This window comes from Malus domestica, chromosome 09 (assembly GCF_042453785.1).
Source record: "Malus domestica chromosome 09, GDT2T_hap1".
Taxonomy (NCBI): domain Eukaryota; kingdom Viridiplantae; phylum Streptophyta; class Magnoliopsida; order Rosales; family Rosaceae; genus Malus; species Malus domestica.
The window spans coordinates 3,406,318-3,429,503 of NC_091669.1; the positions used below are offsets into that span (position 1 = coordinate 3,406,318).

The following is a 23,186-nucleotide window of genomic DNA, read 5'->3' on the forward strand; positions in this document are numbered from 1 at the left end:
TTACTCAACTTAGATAGGCTCTCACCATCTGAGACATCAAGCTTTAGAAGCCAATCAATTAAACCAACATGATTACCATGTGGTACCACAATATTATATTAAACTACCATTCAATTTGATAACACATAAAATTGATAGGCTCTCACCATCTGAGACATCAAGCTTTAGAAGCCAATCAATTAAACCAACATGATTACCATGTGGTACCACAATATTATATATTAAACTACCATTCAATTTGATAACACATAAAATTGATTAAACTAAGTAGATGCGTTCATAATACCACACTATTTTTCAAGCATGACAGAGTATAACTGGCTTAAAATACCGTTTAATGATTGTAAACATTACATTGTATAGAAGTTCTTCACGATTCATGGTACTTTATTTATCGGCCTTGACCTCATAATCTACCATGTCAAAAAAATCATCCTGGCAGCCACAATTTTACGATATTTAAAAATTTATTCTTTCCAAATACCATTTCTTTATTTTTTTTACCTAAAAATGGTAAATTTAAAATGTTACACAAGTTTAAAAATAGGTTTAAAATTAAGAAAAACTAGTGAAAATGATTTGAAAATTTTGAGTTTTAACGATAAAGACAAAATAATGGGTAAAGTGAATAGTACCAAGATTGACTTTTTAGTGTAAAAATATGATTTTTCGTTAAAGTGAATAGTACCAGAAACTTTTCGTTAAAGTTTCCTTTAAACTATGCTTCTCTAACCAATGGGGTTATCTTATCACAAAATCTATGCACCATGAATCATTAATTCCTTTTGTCCCGCCCAAATTAGTAGACCAAACTAGAAACAGACACCAAGCCCAATATCAAATCTTACAACATAAAAGCCCGATTCAGACTTTTTATTTTACAAGACTCATGAAAAGCCTTCAGATTAAAAAGAATTATAAAAAATTCGGCCCTTTAAAGGAAGAAATTTTTAATTTTTTTTTTCAAAAAATAGGAATTAGTTATGGGGCAATTTCACAACGAGCTGGAACCAGTTGAACCCACGAAGCAAATTTTTTTTACCGTAGACAATTAATTATCACCGCCATTTTCTTATTTCTAAATCAAAATAACAATTCACGACCTGAATTCCTTGGTTAAAGTGTTCATTTGCCAAGGTACTTCACAACTAAGATTGATAACATCAATGATATGAATAAATACACTAATCACAATAAAATTAAAGAATTGTTATTGACACTTCAAAAATCTCATTTTGCACTTCAAACTTTCTATAATTAGTAAGAAAATTACACTCGTGAGGAGTGTAGAATGATATTTTTAGAGTGTTAATAACAGTTCCCTAAAATTATGCTACAGATACAATTTCAACAAAAAATTCTGGCCCTTTCATATTCCTTAGTGGACAATCTCATCCATAGTCAAAACAAAAAAGCGTTTTTTGCAAATAAAATACAAATTAAAGTATGAAAAAAAGAAAGAAATATTTTCCAATAAAAATGAACCTTAATCCAATATTTATTTCAGGCCAAAAGAATCAATCACAAAAAATTAAACAAAAATAAACTAACAAGTGGTTAGCAAAAAACCAAGAACATAAAAAACAATAAAAAAATTATATTCCATCTAATCAGACGGCTGCGCGTCAAACGAAAAAAACTAAAAGATATGATCCGGCTTTCGTTGGGGACACGTGTGCGCTCCAGGAGAGATGTCTATCTCGAAAGGGAAAATCACAGCCTGTAGCATAAGATTCTTTTAGGCACTTCGCCCCAAGGGCCAGGAGATGCTTCACACGTGTACCTCAGTAGACACGTGTGACGAAAGTAGGGGACCTGAATCATTGGGTTGGCGTTTGGTGACTTTTCGCTTTACTTTTCAGGCGGGGCCCACTAAAAGTATGGTCTGACCTGGCACTTTTTTATCTGCTTTTAATGCCTAAATACTTTTTATTATTTAATTATTTAATTTGTAGACTTGGTTTTCTACGTCAATTTATGCAACTACAAGGCAAAGACTAGGCGAAATTCCTTTTTTTTTTTTTTATTAATAAAAAATTGAAAAAAAAAAGTACTTTGCACTTGCAGTGTACGCTATAATTATTGCATGACAGTCACAGATAATTCATATAAATATATATACTCATATGATGATCATTTTATTGTCGAGATGATGATTATATTAAATACATGTAAGTATTGTGACTAAATTCAAAGTATCATTATCAAACTATGAAACTATACTCATATTTAATTTTAGGACCGATCCATCATACTTACATGTATTTAATACAAACGTCGTTTCAATAAGATGATAATTGTATTAAATAAATTTGGTGCCATATTTGATTCCCCTTAATAATTTTTGTTATAGATATATCTAATTCCCCTTTTTTCAATTGAATAATTCCCTCTTGCTGAGAAAAGTCTAAAGAGGTTAGGCAATTAGCAAAATTTCATTTAATAGAAATGGGGAAGAAAGCTCGTTTTTAATGTAATATATTTGCAACCCACTATGCAGATTCGAATTTAGTCAAGTTAATTAAAACAATGTACTTTTTTTTTTCTACATACAAGTTCAAATCTCTATCTCCCTAAATTTTATAAATTTAGTGTAATCATCCTATCTCTAAGAATTAAAAAGATAAAAATTTAAAATGAATACAAATTTTTTGAAGATATATAAACAATAAGTTCAGTAATTAGGATTAAATAGTGAATAACGAACACACTTGCTCAATTTAATTTTTTTTTTTTTGGTGAAGAGCTCAATTTAATTTCACTTAATGGTTAACTCAATTAATTTATCAATAATTATAAATTCGTGTGCGTGAATAATTGACGTGGGAGCATTTTTGCTCACCACCATAAACTATGGTGTATGCTCACCATACACCTAATCAATTGACACGTGTCATTTTACTTAATCTTGGTTAATTTTTTTCAAAATTGAAAAACTAACATTTAATGTGAAAGTTAACTAAAATTCGGTGAAAAGACACGTGTCAATTGATTATGTTTATGATGAGCATACACCATAATTTATGGTGGTGAGCAAAAATGCTCCCTAATTGACGTAGGAAAGGCGAGGATTTGAAGACTTAAAAGTGGAAATTGGATCCAACTTTATGAGACTATTCTTCCATGACCCAAAAGGTGTGTTTAAAGTTGATGGTGATGGGGTGGGCGTGGGGGGCAAAAAGCAAAAGACAGAAAGAAAAAACACAGAATAAAAAATCTTTTTCAAAACCACAAGTAAACTTGTGGCTCAGAATTTCCCCCCCCAGATGACGTGGTACACCACCTCCATAGACAGCTGAAGGAGAAGGGACGAACGCACACACTCTCTCTCCTCTCTCTCTCTCTCTCTCTCTCTCTTCTTTCTCTCTCCTCTCTCTCTCTCTTCACATATGCACAGCGAGCACACAACGTGTCAGATCTTTCGTCGATTTCTCTCCATCTCTCTGTTTTTCTTTTCGAAATCGAACTTTTGGTGAAAAAAAAAGGATAACAGGAAAGGAAAGGAAAGGAAAGGGATAGAAAAGCGTAGCAAAAATGTCGGAGGCAGCAAAGGACCCAGCGATCAAGCTTTTCGGGAAGACGATCCCGGTGCTGAGCTCCGACGGCGACTCGGTCGGAGTCGCCGGAGCTCCGGAACCCGATCCGTCGGCCGGAACTGTCGCGGAAGAGACTGTCGATCAGGACCGCGCCGCCTCCTCCTCCTCCAACTCTTCGCCCGAAGTCAATACCCACAGAGACCGGGAAGAGAAAGAGGTCAATGACAACAAGGTAATGGGATTTGGGTGTCCGAAATTTTCAATTTTTAGTCTCGAACATTGCTTGGAAGCTCGAAAGGATTCATGGGTTGCTTTCTGTGGAGGATTTTTGTTGACTTTTTGGTATGCTACTCTGGTTTTTGCTTTTGGGGGCTTTCTGGGATTCTTTTCAATTGCTTTCTGAACATAATTTTTGCTTTGGTTTTGCCTCTGGGTTCTTAATCTTATGAATTTGTTTGGAGATTGCTGGCTTTTGTGAATGGAATAAGATTGTTCAAGCTATTCGGCTTTCTTTTGTGTTTTCTGCTAGTGATTAATCAAGCAAGAAACTTTAATTTGCTGTTTCAAATGGGGTTGCTTCCCACTTGCTCAGCTTTTCATTTCTGGCTTCTTTTGAAATTTGAATTGACGGGTTAATGAAATTTGTGTGAATAAATGGATTTCCTTTATGATTTGTGGCAGTTTGGGGTTAGATTTTGTTTCGAAACTTTGCGTATTTTACATTTCTGTTGGTGATATCGAATTCTAGTTTACACAGTTTGTTCATACTTGCTTCTTCTGTTTGGGGGTTGAAAAGATTTGGAAAAATACTCTTCAAACAAGCTAATCATTTTGTCCTCCTACCGTGATGCATTCGGAGGCGAAACTTCTGTTTTCTAGTGTTGATCTCTACTTCTGCCTGCCTGCTTATAATACTTTCTCATGGCCAATGAGGACATATGAATATCCTCGGGAACCCTTATGTCGTGTTTTCTTTTAAGCGTTGGAGTTTGATTTTCAACATAGATCGGTTTCAGACTCTTTTTGTATGCATTAGCAACATAGTAGACATGAAGGATGAATGCAATAGTTTTGTTTATATTTTAATAAGACAGTTTTGAAACTCATCTTCTCATTTAATTTTTTGATCAATCAGGACACATTAGGAGAAAAACCAATTCAGACGAAGCAGGAAAATGGAATCACGGCATTATCTTCGGAAGAGTTGAAAAATCCAGATGCGGCATCCATAATAGGTGTAAACCCTGAATCACCTGTTGAGAAGGAGAATGCCACATTAAAGACTGAGAAGACTGAAGAAGAACAGAGTGAGACAAGTAATTCGCAGGATAAGACCCTGAAGAAACCAGATAAAATACTTCCATGCCCCCGCTGTAATAGTATGGACACCAAGTTTTGTTACTACAACAATTACAATGTCAACCAACCCCGGCACTTCTGCAAGAACTGCCAGAGATACTGGACAGCTGGTGGGACAATGAGGAATGTGCCTGTGGGTGCCGGTCGTCGTAAGAATAAGAATTCTGCTTCTCACTATCGTCACATAACTGTCTCTGAAGCTATGCCGAATGCTCAAGCTGATGTTCTCAATGGAGTTCACCATCCTTCAGTAAAACAGAATGGTACTGTCCTAACATTTTGCGGGGATATGCCCCTCTGTGAATCAATGGCTTCTGTCCTTCATCTAGCCGATAAAAATATACAGAGCTGTACGCGTAATGGATTTCAGAAACCTGAAGGATCGAGGATTCCGGCTTCTCATGGAGGTGGAGTAAATGGAGATGATCATTTGACTGGATCAACGGTGACAGATTCAAATTCAAAGGATGAAGCGTTCAAATCTGGATCACAAGAGCAAGTTATGCAGAATTATCAGGGCTTCCCACCTCAAATATCATGCTTTCCTGGGGCTCCTTGGCCTTACCCTTGGAACTCTTCCCAATGGAGCTCTCCCGTCACCCCACCTGCTTTCTGCCCTCCAGGTTATCCTATGCCCTTCTACCCTGCAGCAGCTTATTGGGGTTGTGCTGTGCAAGGCCCTTGGAATATCCCTTGGCTTCCTCTGCCATCATCGTCAAACAACAGTGCTCCAAGTTCTGGTCCCAACTCTCCCACCCTGGGGAAACATTCGAGGGAAGAGAACACCATGAAACAAAATAGCTCCGAGGAAGAGGAGCCACCAAAAGAAAAGAGTGCCGAGAAAAACCTTTGGATTCCAAAAACTTTGAGGATTGATGACCCTGGAGCAGCTGCAAAAAGCTCTATATGGGCAACATTGGGGATTAAGAATGATAAGGCTGATTCAGTTAGCAGCGGGGGACTCTTCAAGGCCTTCCAGTCAAAGGGCGATCAAAAGAATCACCTCTCCGATGCCTCTCCGGTCTTACAAGCCAATCCAGCGGCGCTGTCTAGATCACTCAATTTCCAGGAGAGCTCGTAAAATCGGTAGCTTATTTTAAACTTCTTGTTTGTTTCAAGTGATTCTAACAGTTCAGCAAAGCTCAACTGCTCCACACAATATGACACCGCCTTTCTACGCCCAGCAGTCTTGTTGATTAGCCATCCTCGGCCACAAAACCAAATGTCAAAGCCGTCAATGGAGGAACATGAGAGGAGGATTTTGCGGCCTTTTCACTTAATTAGGAGCCACTAATTTTTCCCCTGTGAGTGCTACTATGAATATTTGCAACTATGTATTTTGAGTTAGACGGTTTGCTTGAGTTCTTGTACATATATTTACATGTAAAATTGAGAACTAGAAGAGTTCAGGTTTGTGCAGCATAATCCCAAATATGTACTTAAATAACTTTGGGGATTCAAATGAAAAACTTCCTTTTCATTTGTGCTTTTAATTGAAGATCCAGTTTTTATTTTTATTTTTATTTTTGTTATTATAACTTATATCCACTTAATGGGCGACGCTAAGTAAATAAAGCTCCTCGCTTTGCAAGAGTCAAGGGACGTCTATCGTACGGAGCCTTACTCTTGTTACAAAGAGATTGTTTTCATGACTCGAATCATAACCTCTCAGTCACAATGTGGCTGTTTTCACGGCTTGAACATTTAACCTTTCAATTACAAATGATCAACATTTTCGCGCGTTAAGGCTCGCCCTCAAATACTTTCGAAACTATAAATAGCGTCAACGAAGTTGGGAGTAGTTGATTTGATTCTCGTTCTTTACTCCTCATACTCCACATTCATGTTAAGTAAACATGACCGATTGGTATGAAAGCAAGTCAATGGCATAATTGACTTAAAGAATCTGAGATGACTAGTTATACATATGTTAGCCATTTTCTAGTATAATTAACAATATGATTGAGGATTCGGGATGCGGTTGGACATAAATTTACAGGAACTGTGGCACCATAATAATAATATCTTAATTTGTGCCAGCTTATGATGTGAGTTACCACTATTGTAGCGTAATAGTTGCATGTAAATTTTGTTCATAGAATGTGAGATTCAACTATTTTGAGAATAGAAAAGATTGGAGACCACTACGTCGTCCGTAGATGAAGAGATATTTCAATGTTCTCGGAACATGAGCGGTGCGTTATATGTTATTATACAAGTGGAACAAAGTTTATTTTGAAGTGTCTTTCCACTTGTATAATGACATATGACCTATGTACCCGTGTTTCGGACACACTGAACTGAAAAGTCAAGTACACTTCAGTTTCCATTCAAACCAAAAGACACCAGGTTCATCTTTTAATGCAATACAGCAAAGCCTGTAGTACAAAAGGCAAGGGAAAGCAAGATATCATGAAAAAGAAATTCGAAGCCACGCAACATATGGTTGGATTTGTACTTGGGAGTAAATCATGTCACGTTTTGGGACATAGCAACGAAATCTTCAAAAGTAAAATGTGTGACTGCAAACAAAGAACATTTTGTGATACTTTTTAGGCTTAGGGTATTTTTAGAGAAAGGTTGACCACCAGTTTTTGGATGGCTCGAGTTTGCTGGTCTTCGAGTTGGGACCCCATGCATGTGAGCTTTCTTGGTCCCCCTCTTTCCCTTTGTTATCAGTTTGTACTTAAATTCGTAAAGGGAAATTTGTTTGAGTTTGAGTAGAAAAACTTTCAATACGAGCAGTGGGTTTGTCCACGCTCCCACCCCCACCACATACATTCAAAGAAAGAGTAAATTGTTGTAATGGTTGCTCAATTTTAATCAAATTGAAGCAATAATCTTTTAACTAAAAATTCATTACTATTGGTCTCTCAACTCATCAAAACGTGTATCTATGATTTTTATTGTTAACTTCGTCAAAATTTTGTCAAAATGAATTATGTTGGAAGGACCATTGCTGAAATTGGGTTAAAGTTGAGGGATCATTAGTAATAGATTTTTAGTTGAGGGACTATAGCTGCACGTTTTGATGAATTGAAAGACCAATGATAATGAATTTTTTGTTGAGGGACTATTGCTACAATTTACTCTCAGAAAAATTTAAAGAAGACAGTCTAATTTACCTAATATGTTAAGTAGCTTTGGAGTGTTGATTAGAGATCATTGAGATTTGTGAATTGTAATGTCAACTCATTTGGGAGTACTATGATTTGTCTGGTTCTTTCCAAGTCATTAAGCTGTAAACAGTAAACTAATCCGCTGAGAGGGAGGTCGAAGCTTCACTTTGCCTGGAAAGCAAGAAATATATAGAGTTTATTAGTGGAAACACCAATGGCTTCCCCCGTTTAATTATGAGAAATTTTAAGTTTGATTAGTATTAACTTGACATAGGTCTGGATGATCATGTTATTATGACAGTATCTCAAAACAACCATACAGACGTTTTAACTTTACCGAATGATATTGCACGATTAACTTGATACAACTACATTGACATATTCCCGTAACATGGAAGTCATTTTCCACCATATTTTAAGTAGATTTAAGAAAGTGAAAGGCTTAAAGGACAAAGAAGAACCTTGGCAACAGTGAAGAAGATTAAAAATGGAATGGGCTAAGCATGGGGCATTAATGTGGGTTAACTCGTGTGGAGCTGATTAAAATCCATAATCTCACTTGCAATCACTTTTTAGGATAAAAATGTAGTTTTTCGTTAAAGCGAATAATATCGGGAGCTTTTCGTTAAAGTTCCCATTTTATTTTAAGGTTTAATGGTGATCATATGAAAGATTAATCTCCATTTTCCTTCACTACCTGAGAAGCTTACTAATAATAAGCAAACTTATCCATGTTAATTAATCTCCTGAAATTGAAAACAAATAAAAGAAGTCAACTTTCATAGTGTCTCGGTTTTTTTGTATGAAGCTAATTAATTTGATTAATTATTCAACTCACCGACTTAATTCCGAGTTTAAATCTTATGTATTCATTTTGTGTGTGGTCTCTATAATTAATTGTCACGTGTTTAATCATTTTTAACTTTATTGTCATACTCTTAGCATGTGTCAATTAATGAGATAACCACAAACAAAACAAGTGTAGAACATTAACTATTAACGTTAAACTGTGAGATGTCAAATAATCAATCCCACTTCGAGATAATCTCCCTATCATTTCTTATCCTCTCTAGATTTCTCTTTTAATTTCGGGCAGTAATGCATAATTTCTGACCTCCTCAGGTGGTTGAGTATAAATAGGGTTCTTGAAAGTATCAACCTCTGTGCACCTTTATCCCCAGCCAATAATCTCCTTACACTCCAAAATTTAACTCTCTTGTGATCAGATCTGAAAGCTCATTCCAGCCTTTCGGCATTTCTTCCTCAAATCTCATCAAATCCCAAGTCGTTTTCAGAATTCTGAGAGCTACCCAATTCCCAGAATTCTGCAGGAAAAGATGGGTCGCCGATGGTTTCTGAGATTTCTCTTGGTTTCTTCCCTTCTCGCTCTTTTTTCCTCTCACGGTAAGCAACTCACACTGTAACGTTTATACTGTTTCATTGCAGCACTTTATATTCTGAGAACTGATTTCCGCACGCTTATTCCCAAAGTAGTGTGCAGAAATAAAAATAAGCGTGCGGAAATCATATCCCAATATTTTTTTCGATTCCCGAAAAGCGGATTCTGAATTTGGTTTTGTTTTTAAAGGATTTGGGAGAAAGCTGATGGAGACTGCTGAGCATGGTGAAGATTCTTCAGTTCTAGTCTCAAAGGTAAAAAGAGTCTTTGTCCCTTCACCTTTGTTGGGTACTAAATTTTTTTATTTAATCAATTTTCTGTTTGTTTCTCAGGAAAATGATGGAAAATCGAGGAGGATGATCACAGTGATGGATTACGCAGATCCAGAGCCGAATGTGAACCCGAGAACAGGGTATATCTTTGCCCCTCCTCCTCAGCCCAACTAAGATGATCAAACTTTTGTGGCAAGAAAAATAATGTCATTTGTTTTCACTTTTTACTTTTTACTTTCTAAATTTTAGTTCTGAACGGTAATTTCTAATTACTTTGTCCATTTTTTTCTTTGAACATTTGTACTATTTGTCTTTTTTTTTTTCAATATCGGTTCAATCTCAATCATTCATATTCCGTAACGTGTTTTCTGCTATTGAAGAAAAATTATTGAAACGGTTATAATTTGAATGTGTATGCTTTGCTTTTATTATTGAGAGTTTTAACAAAACACTTCAGGTACTATTCACTTTTAATGAAAAATCACATTTTTATATTTAACTGTCACTATTCATTATACTTTTAAAAATGATTTTTCATTAAAAGATAAGTTTTTTTGGATTTTTCGTTAGTTTTCTTTTTATTTTTTTGGTTAAAAATGTTATGAATGATAGAGTGAATACAATAATTTTACTTCTACACTCTAATGACGTAGTGATGAATACTGATGGATAAGTAAAAAAAAAAAAGTTGACCTTTTTGCTGAAAAGAGCAAATAACGAGGATATTTGACATTGACTGTGATGAAGAAATAAGCAAAAAATGGACAGTTAAGATATCGGGTGTGACAATTTCTTATATCATTTGTTAACTTGACATAAAATAATACGAAAATAATATATTTCAGGTCAATCTGTTATCAATTGGGACATTATCGAGTCACTCGAAGAACACATTAATGAATCGGTTGGTCACCAGTTAAGATAATAGGTATGACAGGTAAATGACACGAACACGACCCGTTTGCAAAGTCTAAATATTAAATATGATAATTTCTTGTATGACCCATTAACTCAACATAAAACAACACTACTTGTTAACGAGCCAGATTGTCATTGGGTTACCTGTTAAGAGCTCATTAACACGCAAACAATATGAACACGACAAGCACGATCAGTTTGTCAGACCTAATCTCAACATTAGACCAAGTATGGGACTTTTAGTGGTAGACGTCTTATCATGTTTGGCGATATGGGTTTTGAGAAATTGGGGAGTATGATCCTTGAACCAATAACTACTGGGCCTACATATTGGGCCTCAGGCCCAAATGAAGAGGAGGCCTGAACCTGATTGAACGTAAAAACTACCGGATCCTTCTCGCACGTTAGCAAAACCAAACGTGTGCGGAACGTGCAACGACTAAATATCAACATGGAAAAATGCCTTTGAAACTTCAAAATTCCAAGGCCACACTCAAATTACAATTTCCACAACTTTTACAGTTTTACCAACGAATTAAGTAACTTGGAATTTCCTAAGGAGTCCATAATTGACTTTTCACATATATAACATTTGATTTTTCAGTGTGCCGGGAACATGATTCGGTACACCAAGTGTCTAAATACAATTGGTAGCAAATTTTTTTTTTCTTTTCAATTTTCTAATCAATTGTATCATTAGACTTGGTGGACTAAGCAGTGCTTCTCGCACACTAAAAAATCTCTCCTAAGATAAATGGGAAAAGTAAAACCACCATAAAATATTTCGAAAAAAAGTCTCATTGACTAAAATAAACAGTGTGGAGAAAAAGGGCATGCAAATATCATTTCCTTTGCAAATTGCATAGAGTAAATAAAATAACACTAAAAATGTAAGCAGCATATATGCAGAAGTAACTCACCAAAAAATAAAAAAATTATCGATTGCAATTAGCCGGTAAGTATGCTCATTATATCAAATCACAAGTTGACAAATATGCAAAAATAACTCATTTGTCAACACATTTTTATATCCCAATTAGCAGGAAAGTAAGAAGAGTTGTTATGAGCAACTACTTTTCTTAAAAAAATCAGTGCACGGAAATTGAATGGCAAATAGTGTGAACCAACAGCCGCCCTAACCAGACCCTAATTTCCAAGAAACCCACTTCAAGAGATTTCTTTTCATTTTCTATTTCCTATTTGATTAACTAGTCAACCAGCCGTCTGATTCCCCAACACACAATCTCCACATACACCAAAAGGAGTACAGATCCCCTACGGATCTAAAAAAATTGAGCCTAAGGATCAAATGATCCGGACCGTTAAAATTTGATCCAACGGCTATAATTATTATAATTTTAGAAAGGCATCCCGTTTGTAGTCATTTGATCAAATTTCAACGACCCGGATCATTTGATCCTTAGACTCAATTTTTTAGATCCGGAGAGGATCTGTACTCCACCAAAAGGACACAGACTAAAGAAATGCAGTCCAGCCGGACCCACCACATCTCCCTTCACAAAAAACATAGAAACTTCCACACAACATACATTATGCCAAATGCCTAATTTCTAAGGTGACCATATATCTCCATCAACTTTCCACCATATCTTCCCAAAGACCTGCATCAGCAACTCACAAGCAACTTCCTTGATATTCCGGGGCTTGACCAGTTTTGATTTGATGGCTTCAAACAGAAAGACTCAATCTTTGGTCCCCTATAAAACACCTCCCTACCTATCTCTCCCTCCACAAGTAAGATCCTTAATGTAAATCAACACCCTAATCTTTTCTCCCTTTGTATTAGCTTTGTCAAAGAGATCTCTAACTTGGTTTTCTAGTTTCTGCTGTTTACATCTAACATCCATGCTTTTCAGCCTATACTACTCTATTACAATGGAGAAGACATCGTCGTCGACTAATTCTAACTCGAACACATTACCCTTCTTCGTTTTGATCGATGCAATCTTGTTGCACGCGATTTCTAACTGCTTAAGTAGAGTTCAGAATGTTTTTTCAAGGTTTCAGTCTGTTCTCCTCCAATCCCAAGACAGTTGTTGTAACTCGACAAAGGTTTTGAATGAGAAGAAGTCGGCTTCTGAGCCAAGGCGATTGCAGATGACCTTCGAGAAGAGAGGTGATGATGGGAGTTTGAGAAGAGAAGATGTGCATATGGTGATGGGAGACTTGGGAGTTTTTTGCAGTCCAGAAGGTGAGCAACTGCCGGAGACGCTTAGTTCCGATGAGCTTTCAGGGCTGTTTGATGAGAAGGAGCCGAGCTTGGGGGAAGTGAAAGAAGCTTTTGACGTGTTTGATGAGAACAAAGATGGGTTTATCGATGCAAGGGAGTTGCAGAGAGCTCTTCGCATATTGGGGTTGAAGGAAGGATCAAAGCTAGAAGACTGCCAGAAAATGATCAGGACCTTTGACGAAAACGGAGATGGAAGGATAGAGTTTAAAGAATTTGTAAAAGTTATGGAGGCCAGCTTTTGCTGAATCATTTTTTTCTTCTATGTTAAGCTTATAAGATTTCATGCATCTGTATTCTGTTCTTTAACGTCTTAGTATAATTCTTTCTTACTAATGAAAACTTGAACAAAAAGAACTCATATTTTATTTGACTTCTAACAGATACCATACAAGAAACTTTAATGCTGTTCTGATTGAATAGAATCTGCAACGGAAGCTGACAAATGATTAAAGGACTTGAAAACTAATGAAAATGACTTGAAAACTTTGAGTTTTAACGATAAGGACAAAATAAAGGGTAAAATGAATAGTATCAGGATTGACTTTTTAGTGTAAAAATGTGGTTTTTCGTTAAAGTAAACAGTACTAGGAGCTTTTCGTTAAAGTTACCTTAAATAAAACAAAGTACCTGAGCTCCAATTCTGATAGATGATCGTCTGAGTGCAAAAAAGATTAGTTCCCAATTTATATGTGAAACCGATGTATTCACCTGAAAGGTAGACACTCAATCAAAATCTTTAACCATTGAAAAAAATTGAACAGGAGTGTGAATTTCATAATCTTTTTAAGAAACTATTTACTACTTACATGGCACGGACCTCTGCAAAGAAAGCTCTGTATGCTTAGGTTGTCGTGGATGCTTACATGGAGTGATCTCTATGACGCATAAGATGTTCCTTCTCTGGTAATCCACTTTGATTAAAGGTTTCACCGTTATCACCAGTAATCAGCACAAGAACATCTCCCATCCTGAAATTGGTGGAATCTATTGGCATCTCTAACAATTATCAACCTGTTTGTGACTTTTGAAATAAGTTTCACGGCAGCATGGCAATCATCGCATATCCTCAGGTTCTTAATAACACGAATGGGGGCATTTGTAGGCGTTTTCATGAGGCCATATGCTATAGCCAACTTCTCACTGTGATAACTAAGATAATCTTCCTTCTGCTCATCCTCCACATCATGTAGTACTGCAGCAATATCAGGTACATATCCCAAGGGTTTAATCTTGGCCAACAATTCCCCGACCTTTTCATGTATCTGACTAGACTCTGGATGCATGTTATCATCTGAAACAAAGATATGGGTAGTATTTCTTATCTCCACCCAGCTCACCCCAGGTTCTTTCTTGATGTTTCTTTCCCTCATCAATTTCCGGATCTTCACAACTCCATCCCACCTCCTTGACTTGGCGTACATATTTGACAATAGCGTATATGTTCCCACATCATTGGGGTCCATTCGCACAACAACCTCTGCTACTTGCTTACCTAAACCATAATTCCTATGTACATGACAAGCATTGAGCAAAGTTCGCCAGGCAACAATGTCCCACTTGACCGGCATAGTCCTCATATATTTCTCAGCTTGATCGAGTTGTCCAGACCTGCTGAGGAGCCCCACAATACAAGTATGGTGCTCTAGGCCAGGTTCAATGCCAATCTGTTTCATTAACTGGTTCAAATAGTAGAATCCTTCCTGCACCAAACCCAAACTAGCGCAAGCAGAGAGAACCCCTACGAAAGTAATACTGTTAGGACATTCTCCTGCTGCCAACATGTCTTGAAACACATTTAGCGCTTCCTTGCCAAGCCCGTGATGGGAGAATCCAGATATCATTGCATTCCAGGTAACAGAGTCTCGACATGTCATATCCAAAAAAACTTCATTTGCTGCTTGAATGTTGCCACACTTGGAATACATATTGATCAAAGCATTCCCGACAATGACATAGTCTTTGAAACCCGACTTCTCAACACAGGTGTGTAGTAGGTCTCCCTGTCTTAGCGCAGACAAACCTGCACTCGAGTTAAGCAAGACTGCAAAAGTATATTCATTTGGAAGAATGTCTTCGTTTCCCATTTTCGACAACACACCTAATGCATCCTCAAAGTACCCATTTTGGAAATAAGCAGCCATGATTGCCGTCCAAGAGACTATGTTCCGTTCTTGCAAGCGATCAAAAACGTTTGCTGCATTCGAAACCTTACCACATTTCCCGTACATGTCAATCATTGCACTGCTAAGAAAAACATCACACTTTATATCATTCTTCAACATTTGTCCGTGAACTTGCAAACCCAATCTTAAATCCTTAAGACGGGCGCAAAGGCCAAAAACAGTAATGTATGTAACACTGTCCCAATCCATGCACTGGCTTACCATCATGCCTAACATTTCCATTGCTTCTCTTACATGCCCATGTTCTAAAAGCCCATTTATAACTGAATTATACGAAAGGATATCACCACCTGGTACAGTGTTCAAAACCCTCATAGCCGATTCCACTTCCGAACAACGGGCATACATGTGAACAAGTGCATTCTTAACATACTCATAAGACAGCAACCCGGACTTCAGCACATAGCCATGACACTGCTTCCCCTCTTCAACTCTCCCACTGCCAGAACAAGAGGAAAAAATAGTGGCAAAAATGTATTCATTCGGGCACAACCCGTCCACTGAAACCATTGTCTTGAACAAGCCAAGAACTTCCAATGCCATCCCATTGTGTAAATACCCCGCCATCAAGGCACTCCAAGAAACCACATTTCTCTTGGGCAAACAATCAAACAGGTGGCGCGCAATTGAAACTTGGTCACATTTTGCATATAAGTTGATGAGAGAGTTTGCTTGAAATATATCAACGGATTTGGAAGGTTCACCAGAAACGATGAGATGGGCATGGATTGTTTTTCCCGTTCGTAAGTTCTTGGTATCGGCTGCTTTCTTCAAAAGCTTGATGGGGTCGTCAATGGAGGCGGGTACGAGCTTTGGTTTGAATACAAATGGCAGGTGTGAGTTTCTTGAGAGTTTTAGATTGGGCATTGCTGCTATGAAGCTCTGCATCCAAGTTTTGTCGCCGTTGGATTCAGTTTTATTGGATTCTGCTTTTGCTTCGTTTTGTTTTGCTAATATTGGGTTGGGCTATGAATTTGTAAGAGTATACCACCATTTTATGGGCTTAAAGCCCCTATGTTTGTACTTGTATCGATCCAGAAGATCACGTCTTCTGTACTCCACTTACAATCAAGTAGACCTCATGTATTAAGGTTGATCAAATTGGACCCATGAAATACCCCAACACAAGGGGTCCCCTGTTTAATCCAGTTATTTGATTTTGTTTGATTTATTCAATTCAATGGTTAGAAATAAATAGAAGTGTATGAGAAACTAAAAAAATGTGTGAAAACAACAATTTTTTAGTAATATTTCTCCCATCACGAGTTACATGTAGTATTTATTCGAGAGATGCCCGTAAAGGAATATACCGCTAGTTGTACTTAAGAGTACCCCTAAACTTGGAGAAATTTTTTAGTACGCCTAGACACGGGTGGTACATCATATGTCATTATATAATTGGAGAAAAAAAATTTATTTTCAAGTATCCTCCACTTGTATAATGACATTGGTGTACTACTATGTATTTGGGATACACCGAAAATCCCTCCTACACTTGAGTCAAAGATCAAGCCCGAACCAACAAGTCTTTGAAAAAATCAGTCCACTCTACTTAAAATAAGGAGTTTTTACTTTTTCTTGATACTATTCACTACACATTTATTTGTCATTTTTCATTAAAACTAAAGTTTTTATTTTTGTACTTTTTGTTAGTTTTCTTCTTAAAATAAGGGCCATTAGGTGTGTTGAATGGGAAAGTATTAGATCAGCTGCGCATGCTCGTGTGAGTCGGCTTTGGACGTTGTTATTTTATGATTTTATAAGCATGAATAGTCAGATCCGATCACAACGCACAGTTAGGTCTAGCATTTCTGGGACTTGCATGTTGCTGGCATTGATGAACAGTTGAACAATATCGGTTTTGTGATCTAGATGGCCATACATGTCATGCAACCAACCAGCTGGTGAGCTGGCTCACAGAGTTCGATGAAACATTAGGTGCCCTTTTACTATCACGCACCATAAGTCCATAAGGACCTACAAACTAAATCATCAATGCACTCCAAATCGAATCAGGTAGTTGCCCCAAATCTAAGTCTAAAATCGCCACAGCTAATGCGGTGAGAAAATCTGCCGCGTAACCGGTTCTATCTCCCACAAGTCACGGGATAAGTGTTTTTCCTTGGACTTTATAAAATTGCAAGCACCAAAAATTCCAAAAGATTCGAGCTATATGTCAAATGTGGTTGTCCTGACTTGATAATTTGCATCCCAGTTTGGTATCTGCATTCTGCACACAGCTTGCCTAGATGTCAATGTGGTTGTGACTTTGATGTGATACAACTTACCAGTGCAATTACGAGAAAAATGAAGGTGTTCAGAGTAAAGCATAAAACCGCATATTTGGGAATCCTAGCATACAATCGGAGATATATTGTTTAAAATTAACACTATACAATATATTTAAGAAATTAGCATACAACCGACATATATTTCCCTCTCATGATATAAACGTCACGTGGTGAAAAGTATAAGGAGAGGACAGCCAAGAGTCTACCTTTTGTATTAGATCAGAAGTTCCATAGAGATTAATTGTAATCAGAAGTCCTCACTTTTACCTACCTTTAGGACCAAATACAAAAATGTAATCAGAAGTCCAATAGAGATTAATTGCAGCAATCATTTGAAACCCTAACCCGATCTTATTTGAGCACTGGCTCCGTTAACGTGTTATAGTGTCGGTGCCTCTGCTTTCCATATCTGTTGCACCAAAAACATTCCTCACTTTTACCTAGCTGAGTTAAAATCTTCTATCCCATAAAGCACTTTTCAACCACTCAATGAATGAATGGAGATTGGAGACACCATGTTCTATTCCATTCGTACTTTCTGTTGTTTTTGTTTTTAACAGTTGAGCGTTTGTCTTCACTCTGATAATTACAAGAGCAAACAGCTCCACAATGTTTCACTATCTGCACTAAAATGGATGATACATGACAAAATATACGTACTCTCTTTTGGGGTTTTCCTTCTTTTTTCGAGGCATAAGTTAAGATTTTTTCTTTCAGACAAAGTAGGCTCCATCTTTTACACTCGGTTATAATCTTGAATGTAATTGTAGATCTTGACTAGGTCAATTCGTCAGAACAGTGTCCATGCTCTTTTTACACAGTTTGAAGTTCATCCATGTATTAGAGTAGTTTAGATTAATATCGGCTTCGAATGAAATTAAAAGCCGCACAATAGACAGCCCAAGTTTATTACATTTGCTAATCTGGTAGTAATTCTTAAAAAAAAAAAAACCCTTCTATTTATTATTCATAACTTCATGAATTAACAGCGGGTGGTAAATTTCCACTACCAGACTGCCTTACATACAGATTCTCTCTCTAGCTAGATCTCTCTTTCTCTCACTCTCTCTCACTCTAGCAGATATGGCCATGAGGCTTCAGCATAATTCCAGCCATGACCTGCAAAAACTCACAAATCTATAATCAAATGAAAAAGGTCACTCACTTTGAAGCAAACCCTTTTCATTTTTTACCTTATAATAAGCAAACCTTTTTCATCTTTTACCCTTACATTTTACCACATGTAGCTAAACAAACTGGAATAGTAAAACAAGCTTTTCTAACCATACACAGAGAGATATATAATTAACTAATAGAGAAACTGTCTCCCGGTATATGTCTGACCAAATGACCAATTAGGAGGGGCAACATTGTAAGAAACCAGTCTGCGGCCATCACTGGTGGTCACAAGAAAGGAGAGGCTTTGTCCATTGAGGTAAGAATTGCTCTGCCAGTTTTGGCCCCAGTTTCTTGACATTGCTTGCCACCGAGTCCTCGAGCCCTTGATGGCCACAGATTGCACATCACCAGCACCACCAACGTTTGTCACAAGGACTAAGTTGAAGTAAGAGTGTCCATTGACTGTGAACCTTATGCCTCCTCTTCTCCTGCATCTAACCCTACAAAACACATCGGAAAAACAAGTCGGAAACTTGACAAATTAAAATATAGTAATAATAAGTGGTTCCACAACTAATAACAGCTAGACATTTTGTGATAGAACCCTAAACTTTGCTGCATTATGCATGTGTAAGATTTAATTTACCTTCTGTAGGAAACTGGGACAACCCCGGCTTTGTATTGAGCAATGCGGAGGAAGACAGGCTGAGAGAGATCAAAGTGTTGCTGGGGAGGGTCGCACCAGCCACCTGGTGGGCAGAAGTTTGTGGCAGTGACTATGATGGAGCCAGGGAGGCACCACTGAGGATCATTCACACACCTGATCTGATAGCATGCCCCACAGGTCAAGCCATTGTTGAACAGTGCAGTGCTTAGAGCTGCTGTGTTAGTCCCATAGCCCTGGCTGTATAGGTTCCCATATCCACAAGCCCCTCCTATAACATTAATTGCTTGCCCAAATAAGTAGAGTAGAAATAGAAGAAAAGTATTACTTTTACCATAAGTGATTAGACAGAGCTGCTGTTATTGACACTCCAAAATAGTCATCATGCAGTTTTGTCTAATGAAAATAAGTGACGAATGAAGGAGTACGTTATGAATATTTTATAGTGCTAATAACCGTTCGGTTGATTAAATCAAAATCATAGAGCGAGGCATACCCATTGTGCCAGAAGCATCACCACCTCCATAAAAGGTTGCATGAGCATTGGACCAACCTCCATAGTAGCCATTAACAGAAGAGACAAGTGAGAGAAACCCAATTACAAGAATCCCCAAGGAAGCCATTTTCCTGCACAAAAAGGAGGGTACGAAGTTATGAACTCTTCTAGCATTAATGTTACTAATATTTATATAAGAAAACTAGCTAGTAGTAAATAGTACACTACTGTATTATTTATGAGAAAAGGAAGTTATGGGAGAAAGAGGAAAGAGAGAATTATTACAAAGAGGAAATTATGATATGATGAAGTTTGAAAGGATGAAGTAGTGAGGAAATGAAGAGGAAGGGAGGGGGGGTCTGATAGTTTTTGAAGAAGAATAAATAGAAGTCAGTCAACATCACACCTGAAATGACAATAGCTGACAATTTTGAGAAATTTTTAGTTGTGACGGGAACACGGATGGTACACCACATGTTTTTATGCAAGTGGTGGAAAATTATAATTTTTAAGTTATTAACCTTTTAACATACATAACTCACTATTTATATAGAGACACAAAGTGTACCATCTTATGTGACGGCCACACTGAAAAATCTCTTGACAATTTTAAAGCTGTTGGGACCCTGCATGCTGCTAAGTGGTTTTGGGGACTCACGATATCTGTTGTTTGTAGAATCAATAAATGCAGTTTTTGGGGACTGAGAGAGCGGTTTTTAGGGTTCAAACCGCGTGGTTTTCAAGTTAATTTCCACCATTTGGCAATTGCCGTAGTGAAACCAATGTGTGGCAGTGGCAGAGAGTAATTTTGGCTCAACCCCCCATAGTAACAAGATAGGAGAGAAATTTCGATAGAGCTAGTAATTTTAGGGCAATTCTCATAACGGCTAGGACTAGTATGGAGTTCGATACAGAACTAAATGCATGGGGGTATGCTTTGTGAGAGATACCCTACAAATACGTTGTTGGACACTCCTCTTACCTGCTCAAAATTTTATCCTCCAATAGTAAAATAATCTGGTCCTGAAGACAAGGTACTGAAGATGGTAAATTTTTAGGAGCTACTCACATTTACACTTAATTTACCTGCCACGTGGAATTTCCTCTCCAAACTCCAAATTTATTGAAATCAGTTCATGTAGTTGCAGGTAATTTCCATCTTTTTGTACTACTGCCTGTGAAGACTGCAAGTAGCTAGGGCTTGAATGTTTTCATTTGCAACAAAGTGCACCTTGCTGTAGTTTTTTTGGCTGATAAATTCCGTTCATTCCAGACCAATGGGTTAACAACAGCACATGTATAATTAAATTAAATGTTTCATGTTTATTATCTTTTTTTTTTAACTGGTTATATAGTTTATCGGATCTATTCCTTTCATCACATGAACCTGCCATCACATGAACAGGCCATGTAAAAAGAGTTAAAAACAAGAAGATATACAACCCCATAGCTATGAATCTCTCATGGTGTATGGGAAAGATACATACCATTTTATTACAAGCCAAACTATATATAGATATAGAGTGAGTGACTTTAAAGCTATGGGGGTAACCTTGCCCAATACATATGGTGGTGTGTAATAGAAACAACCATTTTGCAAATTAAGTGGTCATGCATGTGGGTTTTATCTTTATGTCCAGAAACTTTATTCTGCATCTGCGTCTGGATTTGATGTCAAGTTCGTAAAGAATAGAAATCTTGTCTAGTCGAGGTGAAAACAGCGGATCTTTGCAGGAAATTTTGTGGGCCTTAATGCTTTCAATTTTCTCGTCTCAGTGATCGATCTACACCAACGCCCTTATTATCATTAGATAATATATATCATGACGCTAATTGTTCCAAAACAAAGAATTAGGGTTTAATATGCATAGATCGACTTGGCTATGACTTAATATATGTAAGTCTGCAGTATATACACTAAACAAACAACAAATCGTATATAAATTTCAAGATTTAGTGCTCTTTTATCCTTCGTTTAGTGCACCTTCAGTCCTATTTGTGCTCATTCCCTAGTAAAAATCAACTGAAGCTATTCTTTTATTTGTGTAAACTGTGTGATTGGAAGTGGTTTAGATTGGTCTTCATGGTCAACAACGCAGAGGCCAAGGTTTTCACCAATTGCACATGTCGGAAGACAGATGTTAGCGTATGTATGCACCACTCACTCACTCACTCTGCATCACACACACACACACACACACACACATATATATATATATATATTATATGAGGAGCTTGCTTTTCTGGATATTTGGACACTTGCTTTCTGAGCCATGTTGAACAGTTTTGCAAATTAAGCTAAGCCTACCAGACAGTGGCCTAATCAATCACCCAACCCCAAGTGTTAGTATGCATCATTTTCACCATAACTGAACTCACAAACATTTGAAATCAATATGGCCAATATTTGCGACTGATGATGATATAATGGACAATAAATTGTTGCTAGGGTTTGATGCAGATGGTGCATGCTTCCGTTATCCGTGCATATATACTTCTCGATCACATGCATTTGCGTTTCGAAAGCCATGTGATGGCAATTCTCCATCATTAATTTGATGAGTACCTATTGAATGTGACGTAACGTGTAATACATATGCATGTGCAGCAACACGATAGAAACCCTACCATCAAGTGTTGTACATAAACGTCTATCTCTTCTCACATAACAGTTAATACATTAAACACATATGTTGAATACAGAGAAAGAGACAAACCCTAATTTGCATGTCACGATGTGTATATCTTTCACCTCATGTGACACATGAACAACAGAATTACAGATACTGATGTATATACATTTTCTGAATGGTAAGATTACACTTCTCCATTAATATATAGCACAAACATCTGCATCAGACCCTAGATTACACTCCTAAATTAAGCCATTAAGTTAGACCATACATGCTGATTTAACGGTATATATATCAACAAAATCAAAGAGTAGTATAATGTATAATCAAGTTCGACCAGAAACCGTTAGACTATATTAGACCATGTCATAGTTAGATATTAACCTCCAAATCTCCAATGCACAGCTAAATATATCCAGAAAGTTCGTGGCTCTAGTTAATTAATCTTGTGTCTGCCTCCGACCGGGCATATGACATATGGATTGCCTAGGTGAAATCGAGTAATAAGCGCAAAACGTGTATGTTCTATCTCCTTCATTGTCCTTCATTTACATCACCAAAAAGGTAAATTACCACACTACTAATTTGGAGCTTATTATTTGTATGTTTTGTTAGTTCTAAGAATTGGATTTACAATGAGGTAATTGATCTGATTCTCATTCTTTACTTCCCGTTATTACTAAGTTTTCAATTTCTTACTCCGTCATTACTAATAAGTAAACATGTAATTAATCAATTTCTTGATCATGCTCAAGTTTATTGTGACCATAACAAGGGTATGACTTTTGACCAACTATATATATAGTTCTCGGTCTACCTTCTCTTTCTAATGTTCAAAGCTTTCTAAGTTCGGACTCCCCTCCCAGTTGATTTAAAAAAAAAAAGGTTTTTTTTAGCCAAAATGATCTTTGAGATTGACATATCTCCTCACTTTGGTCTCTGATTG

The 23,186-nt window shown here is 37.1% G+C and overlaps 4 protein-coding genes across 5 annotated transcripts; 2 read left to right on the plus strand and 2 right to left on the minus strand.

Moving 5' to 3' along the window:
- Nucleotides 1-3,242: 3,242 nt before the first annotated feature.
- On the plus strand, nucleotides 3,243-6,388 carry LOC103442359 (cyclic dof factor 1). The gene is made up of 2 exons (XM_029107814.2): nucleotides 3,243-3,768; nucleotides 4,672-6,388. Exons 1-2 carry the CDS (start codon nucleotides 3,535-3,537, stop codon nucleotides 5,974-5,976), a joined length of 1,539 nt encoding a protein of 512 aa, XP_028963647.1. The 5' UTR covers nucleotides 3,243-3,534; the 3' UTR covers nucleotides 5,977-6,388.
- A 2,625-nt stretch (nucleotides 6,389-9,013) lies between these two features.
- LOC139188066 (uncharacterized) lies at nucleotides 9,014-10,045 on the plus strand. The gene is made up of 3 exons (XM_070805094.1): nucleotides 9,014-9,418; nucleotides 9,603-9,667; nucleotides 9,746-10,045. The coding sequence occupies exons 1-3, from the start codon at nucleotides 9,352-9,354 to the stop codon at nucleotides 9,857-9,859; spliced, it is 246 nt and encodes an 81-aa protein (XP_070661195.1). The 5' UTR covers nucleotides 9,014-9,351; the 3' UTR covers nucleotides 9,860-10,045.
- A 3,149-nt stretch (nucleotides 10,046-13,194) lies between these two features.
- Nucleotides 13,195-16,016, minus strand: LOC103442814 (pentatricopeptide repeat-containing protein At5g39680). 2 transcript variants are annotated; one of them, XM_008381614.4, is made up of 2 exons: nucleotides 13,661-16,016; nucleotides 13,195-13,562 (listed from the first exon to the last, which is right to left on the minus strand). In XM_008381614.4, exon 1 carries the CDS (start codon nucleotides 15,923-15,925, stop codon nucleotides 13,790-13,792), a length of 2,136 nt encoding a protein of 711 aa, XP_008379836.4. In that variant the 5' UTR covers nucleotides 15,926-16,016; the 3' UTR covers nucleotides 13,195-13,562; nucleotides 13,661-13,789. The 2 variants fall into 2 exon arrangements, with proteins under 2 accessions (XP_008379836.4, XP_070661190.1); XM_070805089.1 differs by having other exon boundaries at nucleotides 13,367-13,562; nucleotides 13,672-16,016.
- A 2,253-nt stretch (nucleotides 16,017-18,269) lies between these two features.
- Nucleotides 18,270-20,001, minus strand: LOC103442361 (expansin-A10). The gene is made up of 4 exons (XM_008381145.3): nucleotides 19,893-20,001; nucleotides 19,608-19,738; nucleotides 19,094-19,382; nucleotides 18,270-18,947 (listed from the first exon to the last, which is right to left on the minus strand). The coding sequence occupies exons 2-4, from the start codon at nucleotides 19,732-19,734 to the stop codon at nucleotides 18,638-18,640; spliced, it is 726 nt and encodes a 241-aa protein (XP_008379367.2). The 5' UTR covers nucleotides 19,735-19,738; nucleotides 19,893-20,001; the 3' UTR covers nucleotides 18,270-18,637.
- Nucleotides 20,002-23,186: the final 3,185 nt, after the last annotated feature.